General features: G+C 42.6%; 1 protein-coding gene across 2 annotated transcripts; it reads right to left on the bottom strand.

Annotated features, from left to right (window-relative positions):
• Positions 1 to 1,543: 1,543 nt before the first annotated feature.
• spg21 (SPG21 abhydrolase domain containing, maspardin) lies at positions 1,544 to 11,575 on the bottom strand. Of its 2 annotated transcripts, XM_030724529.1 has the most exons (9): positions 11,414 to 11,575; positions 11,272 to 11,334; positions 8,784 to 8,945; positions 7,814 to 7,894; positions 6,302 to 6,447; positions 6,073 to 6,181; positions 4,228 to 4,335; positions 3,990 to 4,130; positions 1,544 to 2,084 (listed from the first exon to the last, which is right to left on the bottom strand). In XM_030724529.1, exons 2-9 carry the CDS (start codon positions 11,332 to 11,334, stop codon positions 1,959 to 1,961), a joined length of 936 nt encoding a protein of 311 aa, XP_030580389.1. In that variant the 5' UTR covers positions 11,414 to 11,575; the 3' UTR covers positions 1,544 to 1,958. The 2 variants fall into 2 exon arrangements, with proteins under 2 accessions (XP_030580389.1, XP_030580390.1); XM_030724530.1 differs by lacking the exon at positions 3,990 to 4,130.
• Between the last annotated feature and the right edge of the window lie 16,396 nt (positions 11,576 to 27,971).

Below are 27,971 nucleotides of genomic sequence, written 5' to 3'. Positions count from 1 at the left end.
CAGGCCAAGGAAAATCTCAGATAGGTAGAGGCGAAGAATGGTGAGAACAGTCAGTCAACCCACAGAGCAGCTCCAAAGACCTACAACATCATCTTGCTGCAGATGGTGTCACTGTGCATCATTCAACTATTCAGCACAATTTGCACAAGTACGGGCTGTATGGGAGAGTAATGCAGAAGAAGCCTTTTCTGCACACATGCCACAAACAGTCGCTTGAGGTATGCTAAAGCACATTTGGACAAGCCAGCTTCATTTTGGAATAAGGTGTGGACTGATGAAACTAAAATTGAGTTATTTGGACAAAGAACACAGCATTCCAAGACAAACACTTGCTACCCACAGTAAAATTTGGTGGCGGTTCCATTGTGCTGTGGGGCTGTGTGGCCAGTGCAGGTACTGGGAATCTTGTTAAAGTTGAGGGTCGCATGGATTCCAGTCAATATCAGCAGATTCTTGAGAACAATGTTCAAGAATCAGTGACGAAGTTGAAGTTGTCCCAGGGCTGGATACTTCAACAAGACAACGACTCTAAACACTGCTCAAAATCTACTAAGGCATTCATGCAGAGGAACAAGTACAACATTCTGGAACGGCCATCTCAGTCCCCAGACCTGAATATTATTGAAAATTTGTGGTGTGATTTAAAGCGGGCTGTCCATGCTCAGAAACCATCAAACCTGACTGAACTGGAGACGTTTTGTAAAGAAGAATGGTCCAAAATACCAGAATCCAGACTCTCATTGGAAGCTATAGGAAGCATTTAGAGGCTGTTATTTCTGCACAAGGAGGATCTACTAAATATTGATGTAATTTTTCCTGTTGGGGTGCCCAAACTTATGCACCTGCTTAATTTTGTTTAAATAATTATTGCACACTTTCTGTAAATCCTATAAACTTCAGTTCACTTCTCAAATATCATTGTGTTTGTCTGCTATATGATATATTTAACTGAAATTGCTGATCCGAACAACCAATGATATATAAAGGAAAATTGTGAAAATCATCAGGGGTGACCAAACTTTTGCATACCACTGTACTCTGAGTTGATCAAACTGTTCTGGAACCAAAAACTCAAAGAGTTGCTGATTTTTTCAACCTCAATATGCTGACTATGCTTCCCGGGATAGAACCCAGATGTCGCTCAAATTACTTCACAACAAAGTTTTGTTGTGAAGTATGGATGTGGTGACATTCATGAGCCATCGGCTGTTGTGGATCTGTTTGTGAGAGGGCTGCTATTAAAGATCTGGAGCATGTCCTCCAGATCTTTAATTCAAATGTGTTTTACTGAAAACCTAGGGATGAATGCAGAATCCAGACTGCTCCCAAGATTGCGGCTTGGGAGCAACCTGGAATCCTCTGTGATAAGCTAGAAAACATTTCTGCATTAGTGATATCTGAAGTTTTTCAGCTGTCGACATCGTTCATGTCTCTCAGCATATTAGTCCAGATGAGTGGCATAACTGTCACATTTTACCAGCAACCAAATAAAATTTTCACATCTCTGAAAAAGAACAAACTGTACAACATTGTGACAAACACATTGGGCAAAAATGTAATTTTATCTTAGTCAGTTATAAACATTAGATAACCACGAACGTGAACTTGTGTGTTCATTTTTCTGTTAACATGACACCAGTTTGCTGCTGGTATTGTTGACCACAACTTATATTCCACACAGGCATAAACACAGTCCAGGCAATACGAGTGAAACAGATTCATTCCCCATAAGGCAGAGTGTTGGATGTTTTTAAAGCAAAGCGCAGTACAAGAGTACCCTTTGTGTACAGGTCTTTATCAAAATATTGCTTCACTTGTTCAATAAAAAATAATCTCAGATTACTTGCTGATTAGCTGTTGAGCTCCACAGAAAATCTGTCAATGTCCTGTAAATGTGTTCAAGAGAGACTCAAATTGTCAGAAATGTTGTGAGGAGACAGCCTCGTGTAACTGCCAGCTCACTGGTAGTCTTCAGAGTCCTGGTTACTGCTCAGGTGGCACTTGTGCACCTCCAGCTCCTCAGCGCTCACCATGGCAGGATTTATGGCAGCATATCTTGTCCCGTGAAACTGGCGCATGTGAATCTGTACACAATTTTAAACAAGAAACAAATCAGATGTCAATATATCTGACACTGATATAATTTATATATATATATATATATAAATTATATCAGTGAGTCCATACAGCTTATTCAGTGTTAAAAGATCACGGCCTCCCATCATCCAAAGCCCCATTCAGCAATTCTTCCTTCTGTGGGCAAATTAAGTGAATGTATGCGAATGGGTCAATGTGACTTATGCAGCTCGAGGGCCGTGATTGTTCGAGGAACTTTATAATTACAATATGAAGTTCCTTGAAGTGGCCAACTATTGTGATTTGGCGTGATATAAATAAAAACTAACAGAACTGAACTGGCAGGCACAAACCACCTTGTAGCCGCAGCTCCATGCAGCAGCCTCATTAATGGAGGTGTGGAACATGGTCCATTAATCATCAACCTGAGACCTAGGGTGTCCTGGTGCCACGTGCACTTACGGACAAACTGTGAACTGTGCAGAAGTCCAATAACAGATGACCACTCAAGTTCAGATCAGGCAGGTCATTCCTCCCAGTCACATCCCTCCAGGTCATCGGATGGAGCACCCTTGAGCACCCCACCCAGCAACTCCAAGAAGGCTGGGTACATTGAACTGTCGTTTGGCACATAAGCACAAACATTTAGAACCCATTTCTTGTCTCAAAAAAAAAACAGGGAAATGGCTCAGATCCACCGGTGAAAATGCAAATGCAGGGTTCTAGCCAGCAGTTGATCGCCTGTCATTGCACTGGGCCTCACTTCACTATCGGAACTGTTCGCTATTACCACAATTAATCAAGCAGTGATACCGAATGATAACCCCAGAGAACTGCTGGGCTGTAAATTTTTTCTGGCTAGATCTCTGCAGCGTACAGGCATTAAGGTGAGGGGATATTACAAGGATACCCACATCAGTCAGCCACCTCTCTCACAGAGGGCAATTCCAGACTGGAAACAGAGTCCAGCTCCTCTCCAGGAGACTGGTTCCAGAGCCCAGACCATACATTGAGGTGAGCCTGAATGCATCTAGTCAGTATCTCTCAATCTCAGGCTCCTTCACCACCAAAGAGGTGACTTTCCATGCCCCAACAGCCAGCCTTGATAGGTGGGGATTGGTCCACAAGGGCCTTCACCCTTGGTCGCTGCCCAACACACATTGCACCTGTCCTCTACGACACCTCCTGCAGGTGGTGGGCCTAGTGTACCTAGTGACCAAACTGTATATAAAACTTGTACAGTAGGCTTGTCAGTCAGCCAGTTTATTGGTTTGAATTCTGTTTTCTTTGTTCTTCATCAAAGACTTTAACATGACCCAGGTTTATGCCAACAAAAAACTTCCTTACACCATGAACGATATCAAGCAACATGTTGTTCTAGAAATCTGTCACACCTGATGGTGTTTGGTGAAGGTGGGTATACAGCAACTCAGTCAGTTCAGTATCTCAAAATGTCTCTGCAAAGTTTAGCATTGAAGAAAAGCAAATTTTAGATCTTAGAAAGAAAATCTGAATTAGCAAAAATCGATATCTTGGCCAAGAACTGATAATTGGTACATCTCTAGTCTTTGTTTTTGAACATTACTGATTGTTGGAATAGTAACCTGTAACCCAGCTAGCACCACAGATGACTGTCATATAGACGCCATCGGTCGTTTTGACAGTGAGGAGCACCACACTGCCAGATCCTGACTGTTCACATGCCACTCAGCAATTCAGTGCACCTCAGGATGGTTTTGTTCCTGATAAAAAGGAATGTGCCACCTGACTGATGCATGTTCCTTAGAAAGCATGGAGAGTGACATGCAGGAAAGATTCACCTCACTCTGATGTTGCCTCATATCAGCAAGTGTCACTCTGCAGGCTGCAGGTGATAACCATCAATGTTTCTTAGGCCACGAGGAATTGTCTACCTGTATGTAGAGGTTGACCTCAGCGCTCCTGCACAGGTACGGGAAGTTTCCTCCAGTTTTCAGATGTGCTCTCCTGGCATTAGGGTACAGTTTATACATTTCCTCTTTGGCCTCCAGTGACAGAGCGCTCTGATCAAACACCTCAACATCAAGTGGAAATGTGACATTCAGGTGATGGGAGCAGAACACAGCTGAATGGATTCTGCTATAACTGAAGGAACTTTGGTTTAACACTTACATCTATGATGGTCACAGCAACGTCCTTTATTTTGTGCGGCTCCACATAAGAGTTCTGACAGTTGAGTGTTAGCCGCGATGCTAATTCACTTTGGTTCAGGCTCTCCAGCTGCAGCAGAATGGAGACATGGAGGGGAGAGGTCAACATTCAAACTGATTTACCAATGCTTAAAGTCCAAGTATGTCTAGCTCAGCATAAGGAAGGAACTCTGGCACTGTTCACAGTGGAAAGTCAGAGGGTCACTTGTTTGGCAGAATCTGGACGCAGTTTCATTCTTGGATTTTTGCTCTAAGCAAACATGGCTGGTGGACTGCCAGGAATTTCAGATGCACTGAGATTACTCAGTGCATCTGAGTAATCTGCTACCTCACCTGTAGCAGCAGTTACTTTAAAAGAGAGCTGACCTTATCCAGTATGAATTCTTTAATGGGCAGAAAGAAAAGGACATAAGGGCATCTTCCATTCAGTCCTTGTACCTGACAATTTTCAAATTACCCTCCTTTTTTTTACCTCCTATGAGTTTCTCCAGATGTCAGCTATTAATTTTTTAATTAACTCCTCTGAAGGGGAGTGTTTTTTTGGCCTGTTAAGCCACTGACCTATGAATTATTCAAGCATAAAAAAGGCTCCTACCTCAATGGATGAGCCAGTGTTGTATCAACACATAACAGACAACTTGGCAAAGAACCAGTTTAAATTCTATCTTTAGGCTCTTTGTTGCTAGCAGCCTGTTGCAAAAACATCATTTGTTCCCATTTCTTCGGTTGAATGCCTTTGTTCTGTGTCCTTAAAAAAATCTGAGTATACTGGACAAGTGAAGAAGAAAAGATGGGACAAGAGATGGCAGGCTTAAATAAGACACTTGGCTGTTTTTGGATTTATAACAACCAAAGTTATTGTCAAAAATTATTGTAGAAGGTCAAGGTAATAGGCAAGTACCGGTACCTCATTTGACAAGTAATACTGTAAGGTAGATTGCATTCAAGTATGGAAAAAAGTTCAGAAAAAGAAAATTATGGGCCATGATAAAAACCGAAATTACATTAAAAACATGCAAGTTTTGTGGTTAATGTTAAAGTTTTAGTGGAATTTCAGTCTAAAAAGGGATATAAATAAGTATAAATGCATGGCAGAATTATGGCCCTTGGTCAGCATGTAGCCCTTGTGACAGAACAAGTGTGTGAAGTTGATGGCGCTAACTTGAACTGTAGAAGTTATGGTCAGAGTTTAAGTTCTTGTGGAACAGACGCCGATGAAGAGGCTCGACTTTTTCTTTGAAACAGCGGAGCTAATAAAATCTATCTACAGCAGATGAACAGTTAAAAGTCAGGTCCTTAAGAAATAGGAAAAAAAAAATCCAGCAGAGATCTGAGAGATGAGAAATGGACTGGTTCTTATACAGCGCTATTCTACTCTAGTTGAGCACTCAAAGCGCATCTGGCTCTTCAGTCAATTTAATGTTCACTGAAGTCTCATCAAAAATTGTCTCAGTGGAAGGCGGCTGACAGGAAGCCATTCTTCAGGAAGGGAAAAAGGAAGGGAAGGTTATGATATGCCACATTACATAAGAATGGAATCAGTGGCTACAGGTTTGACGGGGTGATGAATCCAAATGTGAAATCTTTAGTTCAAATCATTGTCAGTATGCACAGAGGAGGTTAGGAGAGGTACAACAGTGAGTGTCTACAGACATCTGTGAAAGACGCTGGAAACTGTCAGTAAAAACATGCCTGGATAGAAAAAAAAAACCCAAAACAAACAAACAAACAAAAAACACACACACAGTGGTGTCAGTCTTCATTCAGTGGTAGCGCATTACTATGAAAGTAACACACATTCACTCACCCTGTCTACCATGAAATCAATTGCATCTGCCATTTTAGGGTCCACAGGTCCTTTTGCAAAGTTCCCCAGAACGATCTTCTTTAGTAGGAAAGCTGGCATCAACCAGAAACTGGAGAAGAACACCAAAACATGAAAACTGACAAAAAGCTTTTTTTTTTTTATGTGTGTGTGTGTGTGTGTGTGTGTGTGTGTGTGGGTGGTGGGGGGACTATTAAAAGCACCTGTTTACCTGTTTGCTGTCCATGTCTGGTGAAAGATTGAGGTGTCGCTGAATGAATTACACAGGATCAAAGAGTGCACTCGGGGAGACTTGTGTGTACACTCAGCAAACTTCTGAGCCAAGAATCCCCCCAGAGACGCTCCGAACAAATGAACCTGAAGAGGACACATTAGACTCAAACAGGCACACTCATCAGCTATGATGTCACAGAGATCTGCAGTTTAATACGTGTTCAGAGTTAAAAAACAAAAAACAAAAAAAACAACAATGTTTAAATAGAACTAAAGGACTAACAGTGTGGAATTAAGCTTTTCCAGCTTATTTCAGTTAAGACTTGGAATCAGTATCCATGTTCCTCTAGTTTGCGTGAACCATTACTTATGCATACTGTGGCCATGATGAAGAGTGGCAGTGGTAGCAATAATAATAACTTCCACAAGCCTGCCACTTTCAGTTGTGTATCTGGTTTTGACATGAATGGATTCCATAACACAGTGTTTCTATCACACTGGAGCATCTGCACAGTGCTTTGCTTTCACCACAAGGTGGCGCCTTAGAGGGTCTGAAAGCACATTGCCTATTATCCTTACTGAAAGGATCCTTTCTGTTCTAGAGTCTCAACTCAGACTGAGGTACTCTACAGCAGTGTTTTCCAACCAGTGTGCCGTGAGAAATCATCAGGTGTGCCATGGAAGATTATCCAGATGAAAAAAAGAGAGACTCAGAGTTGTTGAGGAAGATCTTTGTATGTCTTTCTTCAATTCCTGCAAGAATATCAGCTTTGTGTTCAACTAAACAGGCCCAAATTTCACACTGAGTAAGTAAATTGAGACAAGATTTTGATTATATTTTGATGAATACACTTTTTGTGACATTTTTGTTTGGTGGTGTGCCTTGTGATTTTTCTAATGTGAAAATATGTGCCGTGGCTTAAAAAGGTTGGGAAACACTGCTCTACAGGACCCTTATTTCTCTCTCATATCGCTACTTCATGCTGTTAAGGTGATCACATTAATAAACTGGAATTTTTTGTTTTGCAAATAATGGCTTTGGCACTGGAGCTGGATAAAACCTGATAGCGCTCAACTGATGTTGGACTTTTAAGACCGATAGCAATATGTTATGATTTCAAAATTTAATATAATCAACCAATATGTTTTTGAAACAAACATATTTCCCTAATATTGTTTAAGTGTAGTTATTTATGAGTTGGTCAGAGTATGGCTAAATAGGTCTAAAATCTTTTTTTCTAGTCCATTTTCAGGACATTGTTTCACTACATCGGCCCCGTGCCAACACCTGCTTGTCACATTATTAAAGAGCCTTGTGTAAGTGATCTCTGACCTCTGACCTCTGACCTCTATGCCTATCTTTGCTGAGTAATTTTTCTTGCACACCTTTCCCATACCTCATGAGAGTTTCCAGCTTGGTCAAGGTAAAGTGACCAAAGGCAAGACATTTTTTGGGTGTGAGTCCACCACATAGATCAGTCGGCTTTGAAGCAACACAAAGCAGTCTTACTTTGTCTAGCTGCAGGTGATCCAGAAGTTTTCTAAACCCATCACAGAACTCCATGAGATCCCAGTACACCGGATACTGCAGCTGCAAACCACAGCGATACAACTACATCACATTCATTGCAGTTAGCAGTTATCAAAATGTTCCAACAATAGTTTGATTATTGGTTTAATACTTTCTGCTCTGATTAGTAAATCTCTACTTTGAATGCAAACACCTGTTTTGTATTAGCAGTAAACAGACGCAGTTCAGTTGAAGCCCACAGTCATCACAACACATCCTGACAAAACAATGAAGTCATGAAGCTACCATGGCCCTGCAGGTCCCTGACTTTAGAACAGGGGTAGGGAACTCCAGGCCTCGAGAGCTGGTGTCCTGCAGGTTTTAGATGTGTCCCTGATCCAGCACACCTGAATCACATATAGAAGTCATTAGCAGGACTCTGGAGAACTTGACTGCAGACAGAGGCGGTAATTCAGTCATTTGAGTCAGGCGTGCTGGATCAGGGACACATCTAAAACCTGCAGGACACCGGCTCTCGAGGCCTGGAGTTCCCTACCCCTGCTTTAGAAGGTCCTGAGCACATGGGTGTGGTACTGAGGGACTTAATGCAGAGTGCAGTGGTCAAAGGGCTGCACTGAGACATCTGAAGTGCTTTGATGTGGACAAACACGGTAACCTGCATTTCCTGGCCATCCTCTGCTTCAGACCACTGGACAGTCACCCATTCTATTCTTGACTGTTTTGTGTGTCAGCTTACATTAATAGCTTAATAACTTCACATTTTATTTGCGGTACTACCGAAGACGTTTGATCTCAGTGTAAAGGAAACACTGCTGTAAGTTTGCCTGTTCGTGCTCATTTTTTACTTTTGTTAAAAGTCATTTCTGTATCAACTTCCACTGACTGCAACATATCACAAGAGGGTGACAAATGTTAAAGATTTTCTGCAGCATCACTACAGGAAGCTCACCGAGATGACTCTGTAGCCCCAGCCCGTCAGAGCTAGCACCTGCTGGAAGAACACCTCGGATGTCCCGCTGACCGGAGGGAGAAAGATGATAGGACATCGGACACTCTTCGGCCCAGCATCATACAGCGACCACACCTTACTGTCATCATCATCGACGATAATCTGGGGGAGACAGAAGGAGAGCAACACAAGGCTCTGGTCTAAGCGTTACTTTAATGTTTTTGAGCAGTGTATTTCTGTGCCTTATTAAAATAATATTTTTGTAAAGAAAATTTCTTAAATGCAAAAATAAATAAGCACAAGTACAGTAATGTCAACTACAATAAGGTAAACACATATATATACACACAACACAAAGAGTTGGGTCTCCTGGTGTGTGTTTAAGTGTGCTAGTGTGTGAGTGAGTGTGTGGTTGGAGGCCTTTAAAAGAGCACGTCATGACTATAATGCAGAAAAGCAAGCATATCAGCATTCTAAGAGCTGAAGTTTGTCCTGTACTGTGATGCAACGTTGTGATGTTCTGGTGGTGTACATATTCATAATAATTGAGTGTCCAGCCTGATGGCCCTAGACCCCCCGCTTGCTGCACGTATTGCTGCCACATAAAGCAGGATGAAGCAGGATGGCTGGTGTCAGCCTTCAGTAAGCTGCGTGATTTAACATGGCATCAGACTAAGTTAAAAGTTCATCTGCATATTTTATTTTAACTTCTGTATCTTTACAGTGGTGGATCAAGCAGCTACAAAGTTCTCTCCAGGTTGGAGCTCGTTGATCAGGTGCCTTGATGAAGGATTTCTCCATCTGTTTCCCAGTAAAGGTTTTAATGGTGATCACAGGAACAAGCGCTGCTGTTGTGTTATCAGTGTTCTTGTTTATAAAATGAGGCCTACATGGACTTGATGCCATAATACTTTTTATTCACGCGCATACTCCTAGATGTGTTTCTACTGCAGGTCTGTTTTAGGTACAAATGTGGGTGAAACGCTGCTGTTCACAAGGTTGACAGGATTTTTATTTAATAATCAAGTAATCAAGTCATATGATGGATGCTGACTGACCAGCATGTGCTGTAGGACAAAAGCTTTCACTCCTCACCGAGAGCAGGAAGTCATCTGTCTTTCACATGGCGCTGTTAGAAAGCCTCGTGCAGACCTGCTGAGGACAGTCTGTGATTTTTCGGCTCACAGACTTGGAACCTGATTACTTCCTGGCACATTGTCTGAGTGAGTGTGCGCTGACAGCAGCAGTGTGTCGGTGAGCAGAGGTTCAGTTGCTGTAGTGACTCAGCCTGGAGGCCTTCCACTTAAACTGACACTGCAGTGTCATCACAAGGTTATACTGACGAGAAACGTTGTAATGGAGACCATCAGTGAGGACACATTTATAACATAAACAGATGGAGACTGTACTGCTGTATGGCCGCACTAACTTCCTTAGGAAGATATGAAAATTGTGTGCTGCTCAGTGACAAAGGTCACCAACCACACTGAGTCCTCGCTGCTGTGCCAGAAACCTTCCATGTGCATCATGTGAATGTAAACATCACTGTAACAATATGGTAAATGGACTATATTTACCATATTGTCATTATGGTAAATATAGTCCATAATGACAATTATGGACTATATTTACACGCTTATACATGTTTACATTTACCCCATTCACAGAAGCACTTCCATGATTAAGTAAGCTAAGTGCACATTCCAATGCTTGCATCGGAGAGCAACTTGGGGTTAAATATCTTGCCCAAGGATACATTGGCATGCAGCCTGGAGTAGGAACCAGGAATCGAACCACCAACCTTCCGATCAGTAGGTGACCCACTCTATCTCCTGAGCTACAGCCACCCCATAATAACAATAACACACTTGTGACAGCATAACTGCTCTTTGGGGCCTTCTATCTCAAATCATCACATTTGAGCAGTTTCTACTGTCAAATCTGATTTGGCTAAAACTGTATTGATGGATCAGACTGTCTGCTGGTGTTTTTGTTATACTTGTATAAAAGTTAGATGAAAATTGCATTTTTTTCCATTTCTTCCACCAAGAATTTCAGGCTAAAATTATCATACATTTTTCCGTCTACCTCACTGCGAACTATAACAACAAACAACAGTGTGAGGTTTCTGACTTTATGGGACTGCTGAACCAGGCGCCTGGAAGTTCCGGTTGCAGCTTCTGATTCACTTCCTCGCATTTCGGGCTTTTGTGTTTAATCAATTTTCAAAGTGCGAGAAACACGTCGGCCCCGGAGAAGCGGCGAGACGGAGCAGCAGGCCGCGGAGCCCCCGCCGCTGCGATCATCATGAATGACCTGCTGCTGCTAAGCTGACCACTTCCTGCTTGACGCACTGGGCCCATTGATGCACCTTTTTCCGCAGCAGCGCAGTCTCTAACTCTGCGCTAAGCTGCTGCCGGGTTGGGTCGGGTCGGTCCTCTTTCAGCCGCGCCAGTCCAGATCCGCGCTGCTGTGCGGGGGTACTTACTCTCTTCAGGGGCACGGTGCTCCTGAACCAGCTGTAGTCCGGAGACTCTTTGATCTCGTCCATCTGCGGACACAGAAACACCGTCACATGACGCAGGGACAAAGAGCGGGGCGCTGCAGCGGCCGCCTCGGCGCGCACTCACCGCGGGCTGGATGCTTCACGCTGCTGTCGCTGCTGCTACCTGTGGTCTCAGTCACCTGTCCGGGGTTCAGTATCCATGGCCGGGTAGCGCTTTCTCCTTTCGTGCCTGGTCTTATGACTCCTACTTCTCACACTTCCGCAAACCTACAGCCGCCGCGCCCATAGACATATATACGTAGACGTACGTCAACGTCGCCGCCATATTGGATGTGGCAAAATCGGCAAACATAGCATGGACGAAAACTCACTCTTGTGATACAGTTGTTCGAACCATTTTACAGTCGAAACTATATATATATCAGTGACGTGCAGTCAGGGGAGGCAGGTGAGGCACGGCCTCACCTGTCATCGTGGAAATATAAAATTAAAAAATAAATTAAATGGTTATATTCATTCAGTGATTTGTATTTTAAAGTTCTTTTCCATTTAACTACACCATTTTTAGATTAGTTTTTTCAAAATCGCTGAATTTTCGCATTTGCCGGTCAAATACTAAGAGACGAACGGTGAGGCACCAGCCCGGCGAGCCGCACCACGGATTGCGCAATCCGTGGTGCGGCTCAGTATAGTCATTGCCAATGACTACTAACTGTGCTGGCATGCTATGCAGTGAGACCGGATTACTTTCCCTTTGCATGTGGCTATTAAAATGTTCTAACACTTTTACTATATGAACTAAATTTCCATATTTTAGCTGGTGTATATAATGCACAGTTTTTGTTTTGTTTTTTTCATTAACAACTGTATGTGTGTGTAATGCATTCTTGTGTTGAGCGATCATGAAACTGCTGCGAAGAGACACTAGGTGAGGCACGCAGTTCTCGTGCCTCATGGTAGGGGGCGCTGGTGATCCCAGGGACTCTACGACTCCTCGGCGGCAAGCTACCATAAACAGTTAGCAAGGCCAGTTAGTTTTTCCTGTTGCTTGGCCTTATGTTCAACATGGAAGATTACATAACTCAACTGAAAGAATTTTCTAAACTGGACTTTCAATCGAAGCAGAAGATAATAATTAAAGGAAGACCAACACCGGAGCTAAAAGGTTTGCTTCAGACTATGTTAATGTTAAACAAAACAACTGTTGCCAATCAAATGGTGAATAAGCTATATGTTTGTAAATCTGATGTGATGACGTCAGTGCCTCACCAGTCACGACCCTCACCGCACGTCACTGATATATATATATATATATATATATATATATCCTGCCTGGATAAGGCAGAAATTAGAATAAGTTGACAATGTGGAATATATTTTTGTTGTTAAGGACATAGGCGTAGGAACCGGGGGTGACGGGGGAACGTGTCCCCCCCAATATTGGAGACAGGCGCATTTGTCCCACCCAAAAATTACAGCACGGAGAAAAAAATTTTAATTCACGTGCTTTTATTTTGAAGGCGCAACATAGCGTCATGCCACTGCGCTCCCCCCGCCCCCCTCTGAACGGCTCCGAGTATTTGGGAGCCGGAGACAGCGGCAGGAGTCAGAAACTCTGAATGAGGTAAAACGGTCTGTCGGGAATGTTACCATGAATATGGCTGTTTATCAGTTTACTTTCATACATAGGATAAAGTTTACTTAGTGGACAAGAAGTCAATTTGAATGAATTTCAAATGAGAGGTGGAAAAATCATTTTAGCTCTTCTGCTTAGGCCAATGTTTTTAACCATTTGTTTGGCTAAATGCAGGGCTGTAAAGAGGCACGCAGCGTCTATTAAACGTGAGAGGTATCACTTTTATTTATTTCTTTTGGTTATTATTTTTATTGATATTTATTTTGATTTATTAGATTAGAGTTTCAAACTGTATAGGCATATTTTAATAGCTGTTTTTTTACATTAAAAAGTGAATAATTTGTTCATTACATTATCTGTGAGGATTCTTTCATGTCAGAAAATTGTTTAATTAAAGAACCAGTTCTGTTGCCAGTCAACCTACATAAACGCATTTTTTACCATTATTAAATGTTTTTGACCAATAAAACATATCAAACTTTGCACTTCTGTACGTTACTAAATTATTTTTCTGCTACTGAAATATTTAGCTTGCTAGTATATGAAGGAGTGTGAGGGCCACATTGAGAAAAAAAATCATTTTACGCATTTTGAGAATAAAGTCAGAATCGTCAAAGTTGTCACTTCAAGTCAAATAACGGCCACAGCTGCTATACTCTCTACAAAATGCCTTGGGTAGAAACAACTTGATCAGCTGTGTTATTGTGTCTTGTGGTTCTGCATGTCCCCTCTGTACTGTATGAAGGTGCAGCCATCCTTGAATCTAACCATTGTCAGTTTGTGTGGTTTTTACTTCTGAGCAGATGCAGCTTTCTGAACTCTCTTTAACGTCCTCATACTTATCACTACATCATGTTTATGTACTAAAAGAGAAATCATTTCCTTGTTACTAAAACTGATTCTAAAGTATAGTTTCACTAACTCATAACACAAGATATTCTGGAGGGTAAAACAGACGTGTCGTGGCAGTTGTTTGACTTGAAACAACTTTAATCTGCACGTTTCGACTTTTTTCTCAAAATTTTAAATTTATTTTCTCAATGTGGCCCTAATACTCCTTTGTACTAGTACCAGTGCGGCCAGCTGTTAAAGTAAGCCTGGAATGACATGGTCATTATGCTTCATAAAAGACTCAAGCCATTTTGTTTGGTGGTTTGTCCACGTCTCATGATTATAAAACATATATATATGTAATTATACATGCAATAATACAGGTGTACACAACACTATTTTTCCAAGTGTTGTGCCAAAAAGTGATCGTCTGCCAAAAAATGATTTTTGATGTTTCTATGTGCTTTTATGTGTAATGTCTTTGCTTATATTGGTGAATAGAGTGTAGTCAATAGGATTTGTGAAGGACTTAAATATAACATGAAGAAATTACCTGTTATTCAAGTATGTTTATGACTCTGCATTATTGCATGTACTGTACATTATGATAAATCCAGTCCTCTTTGGTCACTTAAAATACCTTTTATAGAGTGTGATGTCATAATTGTTCTGATTTCGGCCGCCCTCTTGGCCAGATATCTTTAAAATCTGGCCAATCACAGTTTTTACCCTGATAAATAAAAAATATATAAAAGTTGCTGCCAAAAACTGATTGCAGCTTCTACCTTGTGAGAGAAATGTTGTTTCTTACTCAAAATAACTTAATATCATTCATGAGAGAAATGTTTGACATATTTTTCACAGATTATAGGTCAGCAAGTCATTTACAACAGTTTAAATATGGGCAATCATTTTCTGGCAATCACTTTTTGGCAGACGATCACTTTTTGGCACAACACCAAGAAACATTTGAAAAAGAAAAAAGTTTTTATGCTTTGCTCCGAGTATTTACGGATCTGTCAGGTTTCCGATATGTGCCCCCCCCCCCCCCCCCCCCCCCCCAATAATAAACTCCTTCCTACGCCCATGGTTAAGGAACTGAGATGTTTGCACACAATGCACACTTAACACAACTGATGACCACCTCCACGCATTCTGGCTCTGTCCACCAATACAAAACTTCTGGACAGAAATAACCACCAAACTTTATCAAACCTCAGTCCTCTTGGCAACCACTGTGTTTTGGAGCTGAATGCGCTCTCGTGTAGCGTAAATGAAATCTCTGGTCATAAGCAGTGTTTTTGAGCTGTGCTGTGTTGTGGAAATTGAGCAGAATAACTTGAAGCACAATTAGTTAATCTCTACTTGCTTTTAATTGAGAGTTTGTAACAAGCAGACCGACATTAAACGTAGCGGTGAGCGTTTTAACCTGTTAACTGGCCGAACCAAAATCACCTGAAAAAAACTTCGCCCTCTGGTTATTATTGGCTCTGTCGTGGTCGTGTCCTGTCCGGGATGTAGTGCATTTTATATGAAAGGCTAGACCCTCCCATTTGGATTGACACCTCATTCTTTACTTTACTTTACTTTATTCCATTTTTAGAGCACTTTAAACACAGGGACTGTAACAAAGTGCTGTACAGTCAACACACTTACACATTCACATAAAACACAACACATAGCAATGGGGACAAGCTAAAAGCAACAGTCTAAACTCTGGGTAAAAGCCAAACGGTAAAAATGGGTCTTAAGAAGGGTCTTAAAAGTAGATAATAAAAGAGTACTCGTAATATTTAATGGAAGGTCGTTCCACAATTTAGGAGAAGCAATACTGAAGGCCCTATCTCCTCTGAGTTTAAGCTTTGACCTAGGTACTCTCAGGAGTAGTTGGTCAGCTGACCTGAGTGAACGCGTCGGAGTATATGGGTCAAGTAACTCAGAGAGATAAAAAGGAGCAGAGCCATTTAGACATTTAAAAACAAGTAAAAGGATCTTATATTGAATTCTCAAATGTACTGGCAGCCAGTGCAGGGAAGCCAGTACAGGGGTAATATGTTCTCTCTTTTTAGCTCTGGTTAGTAACCGAGCAGCGGCATTCTAAACCAGCTGGAGACGCTTTATAGACAACTGGCTAATTCCACAATAAAGAGCATTACAATAATCTAAACGAGAAATAATAAAAGCATGAATTAAAATTTCAAGTTGTTGCTCGAGGAGAATGGGTCTTACTTTAGCCAGCTGTCTGAGATGGTAAAAACAGGATTTAACCACTGACCTGACTTGGTGATCTAACTTGAGGTCACTGTCAATCTTAAAACCCAGAGTTGAGATGGTCTGCTTTAAGTAGGGTGTCAAAGGTCCCAGGTCAACAGAGGATCCTTCACATGAAATGCTAGGGCAGAAAACCATTACCTCTGTTTTCTTATCATTAAAATTTAAAACGTTTAAGGCCATCGATGTTTTAATATCCTCAAGGTATCGCAGCAATGGCGTGATTGACAGCGCATCTTTTTTAAGAGGCATATAAATTTGGCTGTCGTCAGCGTAAAAATGGAAAGAGATCCCATGCTTCCTAAGTATTGAACCCAGGGGCAGTAAATAAAGAGAAAAAAGAAGAGGACCAAGAATTGATCCCTGCGGGACCCCATAAGATACAGGAGCAGATGTGGATTCATACTCAGCTATATTTACAGCCATAGTCATGTCTGTTAGATATGATGTAAACCATTTTAACACAGAACCACGAAAGCCAATCTGGGTCTGTAAGCGGGATAATAAAATATTATGATCCACCGTATTGAAGGCAGCAGTTAAGTCCAAGTCCAACAAATTCCCCCATATCATTTGCCCTAAAAACATAATTAAAAACTCTCACCAGAGCAGTTTCTGTACTGTAGCTCAGTAGGTAGAGCAGGTCACCTATTGATCGGAAGGTCAGCGGTTCGATTCCTGGCTACTCCAGGTTACATGCCAATGTATCCTTGGGCAAGATACTTAACCCCAAGTTGCTCTCCGACCGTCCTGTCGGAGTATGAATGTGTGTGAATGTTAGCTAATTAAAAAGCACTTAGCTTAGTAAACATGGAAGTGCTTGTATGAATGGGAGTGCATGGGTGAATGTAAACATGTTGTGTAAGCGCTTTGAGTGCTCTGACTGAGTAGAAAAGCGCTATATAAGAGCTAGTCCATTTACTATGATGAGTTTTAAAACCAGACTGAAAAATCTCCATAAAACCATTGTCCTCTAAAAAAGGTTTAACCTGAGAAAGAACAACTTTTTTTTTTTTTTTTTTTTTTTTAAGGCCTGTCATGTCTGGCCCTGTTTGCAAGCAGAATTGTGATCTGAATGCATTGTTGTGCCAAACATATTTATTCTTCCAAGATAAGCTCTATAGAGTCTCTATAAGCTTTTCTTGTTAATGTTTTGTGTTTTTGTTGTTTGTTTGTTTGTTTTATTTTATTTATTTATTTATTTGTGTACATATACATTTAATTCCAGTTGACAGGCTGGGGAAAAAAAAAAAGAGAGAGAGAGAGAAAGGGGAGAAAACAGAAAAAGAGGACAGAGCACCACTACACTAACTAAAATAATTCAAATGCTGCAACTGCAAAAAAAACAGAAAAAAGACAACATACCAAAACAGAACAAGCAATACCTGGAAAAATAACTATGTGGAAAAGGCACAACAAAATGAAGCATAATTGTATAAGAACGACAATTTTGTTATGCTGTGATTGCGTTAGTGTCTGTGTCATGGAATGCACTTACCAACGAGGGCAGAAAGCCGCCGCTCCGCCCACAAGGAGCCAGAGGCAGGCAGAGAAGGACCCAGGAAATCCAAGCCATCCGCAGCCCATCAAGAGCCACGAAATCCGCGGCCGCACATTCTAGCGACAACCGCATACCCACCCCAGCAGAGGGGAGAGGGAGGTCCCAGATGGAGCCCCCCCAGTCGAGGGGCAAGGGCCCCAGGGAATTCGAGGCATCAGGAAACCCCCCCAGAGGCCAGCCCCCTGTGCAGGCCGGCGGCAGGGCCCAGGTGCCCAAGAACCCCCCAACATACCGCAGAGCCCCCCCCCCCCCCCCCCCCCCCCCACGCCGGAGAAGCCCAAGCCGCCCCGGCCCACAGCCCCCAGGAGAGCAGGTCGACACCCACGCCAGAACATCCAGCCCGGCCCAGGAACCCCAAGGCACTCACACCCCGGGGAAGCGGGGAACGCAGGAGCGACCACCGAGAAGCAGCCGGGAGGCAAGGCACAAGAAGGCCCAGATTCAGGTCCAGCCATGCACACACATATGCACACACACTCACCCACATATGCTCATGCGCACACACACTCACCCACATATGCTCATGCTCACACACACCCACCCACATATGCTCATGCGCACACATACACACACACACACACACACACGAAACCCTACCCACACGCATTCACCCACCCAAATACACCCACGAGGACTGTGACAAATGCACAAAGATACACATTCATCCACATCTATCCACCCTCTGAGGCCAGGGCAAGTAGACACCCCACCCGGGCCAACAGTGACCCCACGATGCTGCCAGCCCGGCACCCGAAGCACCACCCGACTCCCACCCCGGGCAAGGTGCAGGAAATCCGGGTGTGGGATGGCCCACCCCACCCCCAACCCAAATTATAAATGTTGAAGTGTATGGCTTCATGTTTGTGAATGCATGAAGTGTCTAAGATGCAGTTAAAATTGAGGGGACAGCTGTGCCTCAAGCATCCATCAGTGCTCGACCACACCACCCCCTCAAAGCCCTTAATGTGTAAAGTGCCATTAAAATTGGAGGGCTGACGGTAGACTGGACCAGAGTGGGGCCATCACAGTGGCCCCTCTCATCATCCCCATGCCTGCTCCCCAAGGTCCTATGTGTATCAGAGTGTATTGTCACTTGTAATGTCTGTAATGCAATTAAAATGGAGAGGCAAGTGTGGCTCTGCACGTGGCCTCTCCACACGACGATGAAGTTTGTATATGTGTGTATATGTACGGGCGGGTGTGTGTGTGTGTGTGTGTGTGGGTGTGTGTGTGTGTGTGTGTGTGTGTGTGTGTGTGGGGCGGGGGGGCTTATGACCAGGAAACCTGGAGTAAGAGAGCCAGCTGTCCGCTGGCTCAGTAGGCGCCCCGATTCCCCACACCCCAGCACAGGGCAGGTGCAGGTGGACCTGGGGCCCCGGTGACAGCACCATGGAGCACCGCAGCGCCCGAGATCGGCACCACAGCCCCTGCCACAGAGGGCAGCATGCTCCACTCCAGATACTCATTCACTCAATGAGGGACACAAACAAGAGACAAGACAAACTGGCCTGAATTGGGAAAACGGTGCCCCGTACACCCCAGCCACTCCACGATGGCCACCCCCACCACCCCACGATGCAGGCACCCCTGAGCCCCAGAAGCGCGGACCAAACATCCCAATGCAGGCCGGGCCAACCCACCCCACCCGGTGGCGCGCCGGGACAGCAGAGACCCCCCCTGCGCCAGGGGGGACCCACCAGCAGCCGGCGCGATCCCAGAGCCCCAGGCCCCAGACCCCACGCCCCAAGCCCCACAGAGAAGACCGGCCAATCCGGCCAAGGCCAGCAGCCATCACCCCAAGCACCCCGGCCACACCCCAAGACCGTAAGGCAGCACCCACCCAAGCCCCCCACCACCATCAACCAGGACAAGCACACGGACGCCACAAGAAGGCAGCCGCAGGATTCCAGTCCCAGGGGCTATCGGACACACACGGGCCCCGGGAGTCCGCCCCAGACCACCCACAAAGCACACCAGGAGCAGAGCCCTCAGCCAACCACCCCCGCTAAGTAATGGAGCTGATCAGTGGGAACCAGAGAGAGTCAAATTCATCTAATTGGTTTATAGCAGAAGCAGACATTCTCTCTAAGCTAACATGATCTAATAGTAGATTTCTGTATTGCGTAATACACAGTTTATTTTTTGATTTCCAATTCATGAGGATAGTTTTCTTAGCGATGCACAAGGCGGTAAGAACTATGTGTGATATATATGACTCCATCCCTAATTCACTAACGTCACCTAAAATACACAGTCTGGGGGAAGTTGGAACACGACAGCTAAACCATGTAGATAGATCTTCGCATATCCTCTGCCAGAACTTCTGAACAGGAATACAAGACCACAGAGCATGCATATAGTTCTCCTCTGAATTGCTTGTGCAGTGGGTGCATATGTTTGAGTGTTTAAGGCCCATTTGGAACATCCTTTGTCCAGTATAGTGCATTCTATGGAGAATTTTATATTGTATAAGTTGTAATTAGGGATTTTTAGTCATTTTGAAGATATTTAAGCATATTTCTGTCCAGAAGTTTTGGTCCGGGCTGATAGAAAGATCACATTCCCGTTTTGTAATCGGGAGGGAGACTGAGTTTTTAATAATAATTTATATAATTTTGATAACAATTTGGGGGTACAGAGGTTTAGAAGTTCAGATACCCATGTAGGTATTTCTAAATTCAGTTGATTGAGATTAAATCTTCCCTGCAGGATAGATTTCAGTTGTTGATATTCGAGAAATCTACTGTTGCCAATTCCATATTTTAATATAAGTTCGTGGAATGTCATAAGGTTTCCATCTTGGATAATATGTTCTAACTTATTTATCCCCTTATCACGCCATAATGGAAAATTCAGCATTTTCTTTTTCTGACAAATATCTGGGTTGTTCCAAATGGGCATTAATTTACAGGGGATAAGTGAAGACTTAGTTATTTTTAAAAATTCCCACCAGGCTGACAGAGAGGTGTTAATACTTAGACTTTTAAAGCAGTTATGATGCTTAATACTGGCGCTAATGAAAGGTAGATCTGAGATTTTTACTTTTCCGCAGAGTGCCTGCTCTAAATCCAACCATGGTTTGTCTAATGAATTCGATTTGATCCACTTTGAAATGTACTGCAATCTACTGCCTAAGAAATAGAAATAAAACTTTGGTAGTTCTAGACCGCCATAGTGTTTTGGCTTTTGTAAAGTTTTCAAACTAATTCGCGATGGTTTGTTTTTCCATAGGAATTTTGAGATGTTTGAGTTTAGTGACTTAAACCAAGCAGCAGAAGGTTTATTAGGGATCAGTGAGAATAGATAATTAATTTTTGGTAAAACCATCATTTTAATGGCGGCAACTCTCCCCATGAGTGATTTAGGTAAACTATTCCAACGTCATAAGTCATCCTCTATTGTTTTTAACAGGGGGATATGATTTAATCGTACCAAGTCTGACAGCCTGGCGGAAAAAATGATGCCTAAATATCTAATATTACCTGATTTTAGTGGAGTCCTGGAGTTATTCTGAAAGTTACAATTCAAAGGCAAAACTGTTGATTTAGCCCAATTGATAGAGTAATCTGATATAGATGAAAACTTATCTATTAGTGAGACTGTCATCAGAAGAGAGGATTGTGAACTCCCAAGGAAAAGTAATACATCATCAGCATAAAGGCTTATTTTATGATCTGTATTTTCAGTTTGAATCCCTTTAATATTTGCATGTTGATGGATTGCTGCTGCTAGTGGCTCAATGAAAATGATAAAAAGTGAGGGAGTGGGCAGCCCTGCCTGGTACTCCTCTGCAGATTAAAGCTTTGGGAAATAATATCATTTGTCCTAACACATGCATTTGGAGAGCTGTATAGTGTTCTGATCCAGTTTATAAAGGATGAACCAAATCCAAATTTGTGTAGGACCTCTAATAAAAATTTCCAGTTTACCCTGTCAAATGCTTTCTCTGCATCTAAAGATATAATTGTGGTTTCTAATTTGTTAATAGAACAATAGTCTATTACGTTTATTAGTCTGCGTGTATTATTGGCTGAATGTCGACCCTTGATAAAGCCTGTTTGGTCTGGATGTATAAGTGGAGTAATATTTTCTAATCTTCTGGCCAGGACCTTGCAAATTAATTTAAGATCTACATTAATAAGAGAGATTGGGCGGTAGCTAGATGGGAGTGTGGGGTCTTTGCCTGGTTTAAGAAGCAGGCTAATGTTAGCAGAGTTTATATTTGGAGATAGTGTTTGATCATTCTGAATCTGAGTCACCATTATGAAAAAAATGGGTGCTAGCTCACCCTTTGTTTGGAATTGTAGCAGGCTGAGTACACATGAGGGAATTGTGGAGAGGAGAGAGTGTGTGCAGACGTTTTGGACACGTGTCTCCTGTAGAAACACAACATCTGCTTTTAAGTCTTTAAACTGATTACAAATTTTTAGTCTCTTTTCCCTCGAACCAGCGCCGTGTACATTCCATGAGACAAAGCTCAGTGTGCTCATGTTTAAACTAACTGATGGACTGTTGTGCGTTTACTAAAGATGGGTATGTGTGTGTATGCACATTGTATATCGGTGTGTGTGTGTGTGTGTGTGTATATACGCTGTATGTTGGTATCTGTGTGTGTATATGCTGTATGTTGGTATCTGTGTGTGTATACGCTGTATGTTGGGGTATGTGTGTATATGCGCTGTATGTTGGTGTGCATGTGTGTATACACTGTATGTTGATGTGAAAACTGCAGCATTGACAGTGAAGTAAGCATATTGTTGAGTGCAGAAAGACGTGAAAAAAGAAAAAGGCTAAAAAAAAAAGTGATCTAAGTGAAACAGAACTTAGTAAACACCAAAATACCATTTTTAAAACTACAAAAGGGGAAAGAAAAACTACAACAGCAACAAAAGATCACGGCACTATGCTGATTAATCCGGCGTTAATGATGCTATTTTGACAAATGAGTATACATTTCGAATACTAGTAGAGAAGAGACTGGAAAAAACAAAAACCTCAGAGAAAGGTGTGGACACCGATCACCTGTTTGATCAGTAGAGCCATGGCATTGTACTCTGGTCTCGGTAAAGCTGACCGTTAACATAAAGTTTATCCACCGCGATCACAGCCTGGGAGCCTCCTTGCATGAACTTCTTTCGGATCGGGAACAGGACCTTGCCTTGCTCCAGGATCTCTTTTGGAAACTGATCGTTGACGCTGAAGTCGGTTCCTCTCAGCTCCCGGCCGCAGCTCTTCACCAGCTCTTTTTGTTTGTAATGCTCAAATTTGGACACGATCGGTCTGGGTCTGCATCCGTCGGGTCGCTTTCCTCCCAGGCGGTGGACTCTGTGGAAGGCGATGGTCTTCGTGGTGTCCTCGGGGAGCTTCAGGTGGGTCTGAATGAAGGATTTCACCGTTACTTCTGGGTCTTCTTCAGCCTTTTCTGGGATGCCTGAGAAGACAAGGTTGTCTCTCATGCTGCGGGCCTGGAGCTCAATAACGGTTTCCTTTATTTTTTTATTTTCTTCCGAGAGCTGGGTCATTCCCTCGGTGAGGGATTTCACCGACTCCCTGAGTGCGGCGTTTTCAGCAGCGAGTGTTTCCACCTGCTGCTGACTGAACTCTACGGACTCCCGCAAGGCCTGAAACTCCTTGTGGAGGATTTCAACCAGGGCCAGGTTGTAACCAGGGCTCAATTACACTGTAACTGGCTGGTCCAAATAAACCTCTTCGACTCTGCGTTGTGTAGTAATAATAGACAAAGGCTGCTTATCTTTAAGATGTGATCCGTTTTATTGTCTGGGTAAGAACAGAACATATACTGGTCAGGCAGGTTGGCTCAGTACGGGGCAGCTCAAGCACAGCGCTCTACGAAAGGACAGTACATTGTAAAAGCACAGAAGTTCGCTAGCTAGCTTAGCCGGTGCATCATGTCATTATATGATTGTTATAGCACTCCACGACTGCAATAGTCCACTTAAGGTATTCCGTTAGCAGTTACATCATTTATAGTAGTCATACACTTCATATAATGGCTAGACAGATGTTGATACTTAATAATCATGTGCGCTACAACCCTCAGGCTCGTCTCTCATGATCTGGCCACATTACAACATTGCCAGAGGCATTTATCCATTGCCTTTTCAGAGAGGGCGCCACTGAGCCAGTAAACCTCCACATTACAAACTGTGGTTATTATGGCAAGTGGAATCACACACAACATAAATACTGTTACACAGGCGGGCGTCAAAGCTGGACAGTTTGTTATTTATGGACTCCAGAATGTCCACCACGTTGTTGGTTTGTGGAGAAGCTGCCTCTGGGGAGTCTTCAGGGCGACTTCTTTTGGTGGATGGAGCTCCTTTGCTGCTGGAGGGAGTCGGCGTCCTTTCCGGTTTGCCCATGACGATCCGCTCGAAACACTCGTCAATGTACACCTGCAAGCTGTCCAGATCCTCTTTGTCATGCTCCAGAGTGCTAAAGTCGGAGAAAGAGTGATTAGAATTTTTAATTGCCTATGACACTGTCTAACAAGACCAATCAATAGAGGTGTAGCAGTCAGTGACGGGCCGCCATGTTGGATACTGCCGAGATCTCGCGGGTTCTCACATTACAGCATAGGCCCTAGAACAACTTTTTCTAAGATAGAGCAACTTTTTCTAAGATTCGGCCAATCATATTAAGAAATGGGTTTTCCAGAGCCAATAATAACCACGTAGCGTTTCGGTTGATTTTGGTGCAGCCAATTACATGATTGGCCGAATTTTATGTGGCTGTCCTCGATCTCTGAGGGGAGAGAAGCTAGAGATTTGAGGCGCCAGCATAGCATGAACAGTTCAGAAACAATTTGAAATGGGAAAAAAAAGCAATTTATTAACTGATTATGTCGTATTTTAGACTGCTTATTGCTAGCGGATTTATTCTGACCGGCGCAGAATCTTTTAGTGGTACGCAGTACCGGACCGTACCAGCTTACTTTCACCCCTGTGTATATATATATATATATATATATATATATATATATATATATATATATATATATATATATATATATGTGGATCTGACCTCAGATGGGAGATGTATGAAAGGCATTCTGCAGATTTTGCAAGTGTGAAATACGTGCTCATCATGCTGATTTAATACAACATGCTAATACTGAGAAGCACAAAAAAACAAACAAAAAACTGTGCACCCTTCTCTTCTATGGATTTCACTGCCCCAAAACACAATGAGACAAAAAGAAATGAGTTAAAGTAGCCACCTACATAGCCTGTCACACATCTGTCACACTTTGACTGTGAATGAGATCAAAATACACCAAACAAAATGCACTGCATTAATAAATTGTGCATATTCAAAGACCTTATGAGTGATATTGGAAATGCTCAGTATTCTCTTGTAATTGATGAAAGCACAGATATGACATCTGTCAAGCAGCTGTGTCTGGTGATCCCTATTTCAGAGTTAAACTAAATAAGATTGTTGACCTTTTTGGGACTGGTTACCTGTTTACTGTGAGTTTGCTGTTACATATGAAAAATACACTTTTCTTTTGATCTGAGCTTAAAAGTATGTAAGATTTTAATTTATTCAAAGAATGTAAGTAGTGTTTCACATAATTTTGCTGTTGTTTATGCATAATGCCATTATAAATGTTTACATTTATGCTGTTGCCAGTTGGGCTTTTTGGGGGCTTGTTTTCATAGAGCTAGTTGCTTGTTTCTATTGTGAGATCTGGCAACACTGTTCACAGATCAGCTGTGTCACTGCCAGCCTAAGAAGATTCAAGAAGAGATTCAAGAAGACTTTGTTGTCATTATATGTAAACATATAACGAAATTTGCGTTCCAGAACACCCATCCAAGAGAAATACAAACAACAGAAACAAACAGGGGGGACAGGTGTCTGAGGTCGTGCAGCCGTTTTGCCGGCGCTACCTTTAGCAGGAAAACAGAAAGAGATACACTGGGATAGGTAGATTCATCTCATACTGTGTTCATTAAGAACACTTTACGAGGTTCCAAAAAAACACCTCAGCAAAGCAGCAGCACATTTAATGCCTGGAGAGCACTAGGGTGGGTAGGGGAGGGGTTGCCAGCGGAGACGAGCAGGATACTGTGATGGCCACACAGCTTCCAGACCAGCAGTTCATGATAATGTTTATGATAAGATGGTACAGTCAGCCTTGGTTGCCAGGATACCAGTTCATACAGGTCACAACACGGGGCGGGGGTGAAGAGCATCTGTTTACAAACATCTCCAAGAAGCGATTTAGACAGACAGACAGCCATCCAAGGCCGTCTGGGAGCCAAATTCCAAATACTGCAATTGTTTAGGTTCAGGCCATCATAACTATTTGCTGACAGACCTTACAGTTTTCTGGTTACCTCTCAGAAGTCCAATAATCCGAATTTGGTTCTACTCCGTCACGCAGAACAGACACTCCAACACTCCTCCAGATGTAATCCATTTTGATTCAGCTCTACTGAGTCTGATTGAGTTCGTACTGTTTCGGCATCCCTCATAGGCAGCCTTACAAGGGCCCGAACAGCTGCCCAGAAACCAGGTATGCCCAGGTCCAATTCGGGAAAAATCCTGGTATCAATATATATGCCACGTCCACACAGTGCAGCCAGGAACGTTATCTTCCATCGCCACGGGAATCCATAACATAGCCAGCCGGGTGTGTAGTCGGAGCAAAGGAAAGAGGGTTCCCCTTCTCCCAGTCTCCTCGTGATGAGAATTTGGCCATCAATAGTGTTGAGAGACCAGCCGACCAGATCCATAATTTAATTTCCAGTTCGGGGATGTGTGAAGAGATGCTCTAAGCAGCGAAGCAGCAAAAAGCAGGGGTAGATAGGGAAGGCTGGGGAGAAGAGAAAAATGCGTCCATCTCCACCGAGAGCAGGAAGAAAAAAAAAAATGAAGTGTTTATATGTGTTTACCTCTATTCATGAGGCACAGGAGCATACTCCCTCCTGAGAGTCAATGAGCTATTCACTTGTAAAACATGTATGTTTTCAAATTTATTACAAATTATTATTATTATTGAATTACTACAGTTCTGAGTGTCAGACTTTAAAAGTCTGGACTGAGATATTATTGGTGGAACACAACTGAGCAAACCATGTTGTAAAACAAGAACAAAATAATGTTGGCACTGGGTTCATGTTCCTAATAATGTTAATATGCCCTTGCTTGTAACTGATGATTTGAACAAAATTTTAAGACTTTTCCACCATTAGTATTTAAGCATGCTTACAGATTTATTACACATATGTATATCTGATTAATGGAAGAAACTAAATGGATGGCATATCTGATTACTAACACAGATTGAAATACACGTGGATTCAGATTCAATTCAATTCATTCATTTATATAGTGCCAAATCACAACAAACAGTCGCTTCAAGGAGACAGTTTTACCACATGAATAGACTAGTTCTTATATAGTGCTTTTCTACTCTGTCCAAACACTCAAAGTGCTTATACAACATTAATAGCTCCATAGATACACACACACACACACACAAACACAGACACAAAGCAGACTTCGTTTTGTGACCCAATAGTAAATAATGAAAAAAAAACTTGTGTAGCTACCCAACCTTTTGACAGATACTGTTTGTTGTGCTGGAAAACTACAGTTGTCTTATCCAAACTCGTTTATGTTGTTAGGAAGCTGGTTCAATACCAAGGAATTAAACTTTATATTGTTTAAAAACACAAAGAAAAAAAGTAGCAGCTGTGCACAGGCTCAGGTCCACACATTCAGAATTTTGTTTATTAATTGTCCTGAATATAATTCTATACATGAGTATGAGGACTTTCTGTGGTGTGTAATGTGTAGCTACTTGAACACTGCCATGGTACACACATACTCTATCTCAACAACGGAGTATTCATCATTCTTGGAGGAAGGACCCCTGACCTTTTGTATCACCATTGAAAAGTCACATGGGACCTAAATTCCCAGAGTGATACAACTGCATTTATGGTAAGGCTTAAGAAATAGTGATACTGGTGCCAGGGTGGCTCAGTGGATAAGCAGACAACCATGTATGTCACAGGCATGTGGTGTGGGTGGCCTAGGTTCGTGTCTGACATGTGGCCCTTTCCTGCATGTCTTCCTGACATCTCTCTCCCCACTTTCATGTTTCTCTTCATTGTGCGCCTCAAAAAGAAATGCTGGTTCTGTCTGTTTTTATTTTTCAGACTAGTCAGATGTTATGCAAGCAAGAAGCAATGTATGCACATACATAAGATATTACATCATCAGTCTTTAACACAGATTCCAGTTAAAAAAAAATTGTACTGTACAAAACTGGCCTTGTTAAGGGTCATGCCAAAGCATCTCAATCAGATTTAAGTCCAAACTTTGACTAGGCCACTCCAGAACCTT

The sequence above is a fragment of the Archocentrus centrarchus genome, unplaced genomic scaffold, assembly GCF_007364275.1.
Source record: "Archocentrus centrarchus isolate MPI-CPG fArcCen1 unplaced genomic scaffold, fArcCen1 scaffold_37_ctg1, whole genome shotgun sequence".
NCBI classification, from domain to species: Eukaryota; Metazoa; Chordata; class Actinopteri; order Cichliformes; family Cichlidae; genus Archocentrus; species Archocentrus centrarchus.
This window is presented reverse-complemented; position numbering and strand designations above follow the sequence as displayed.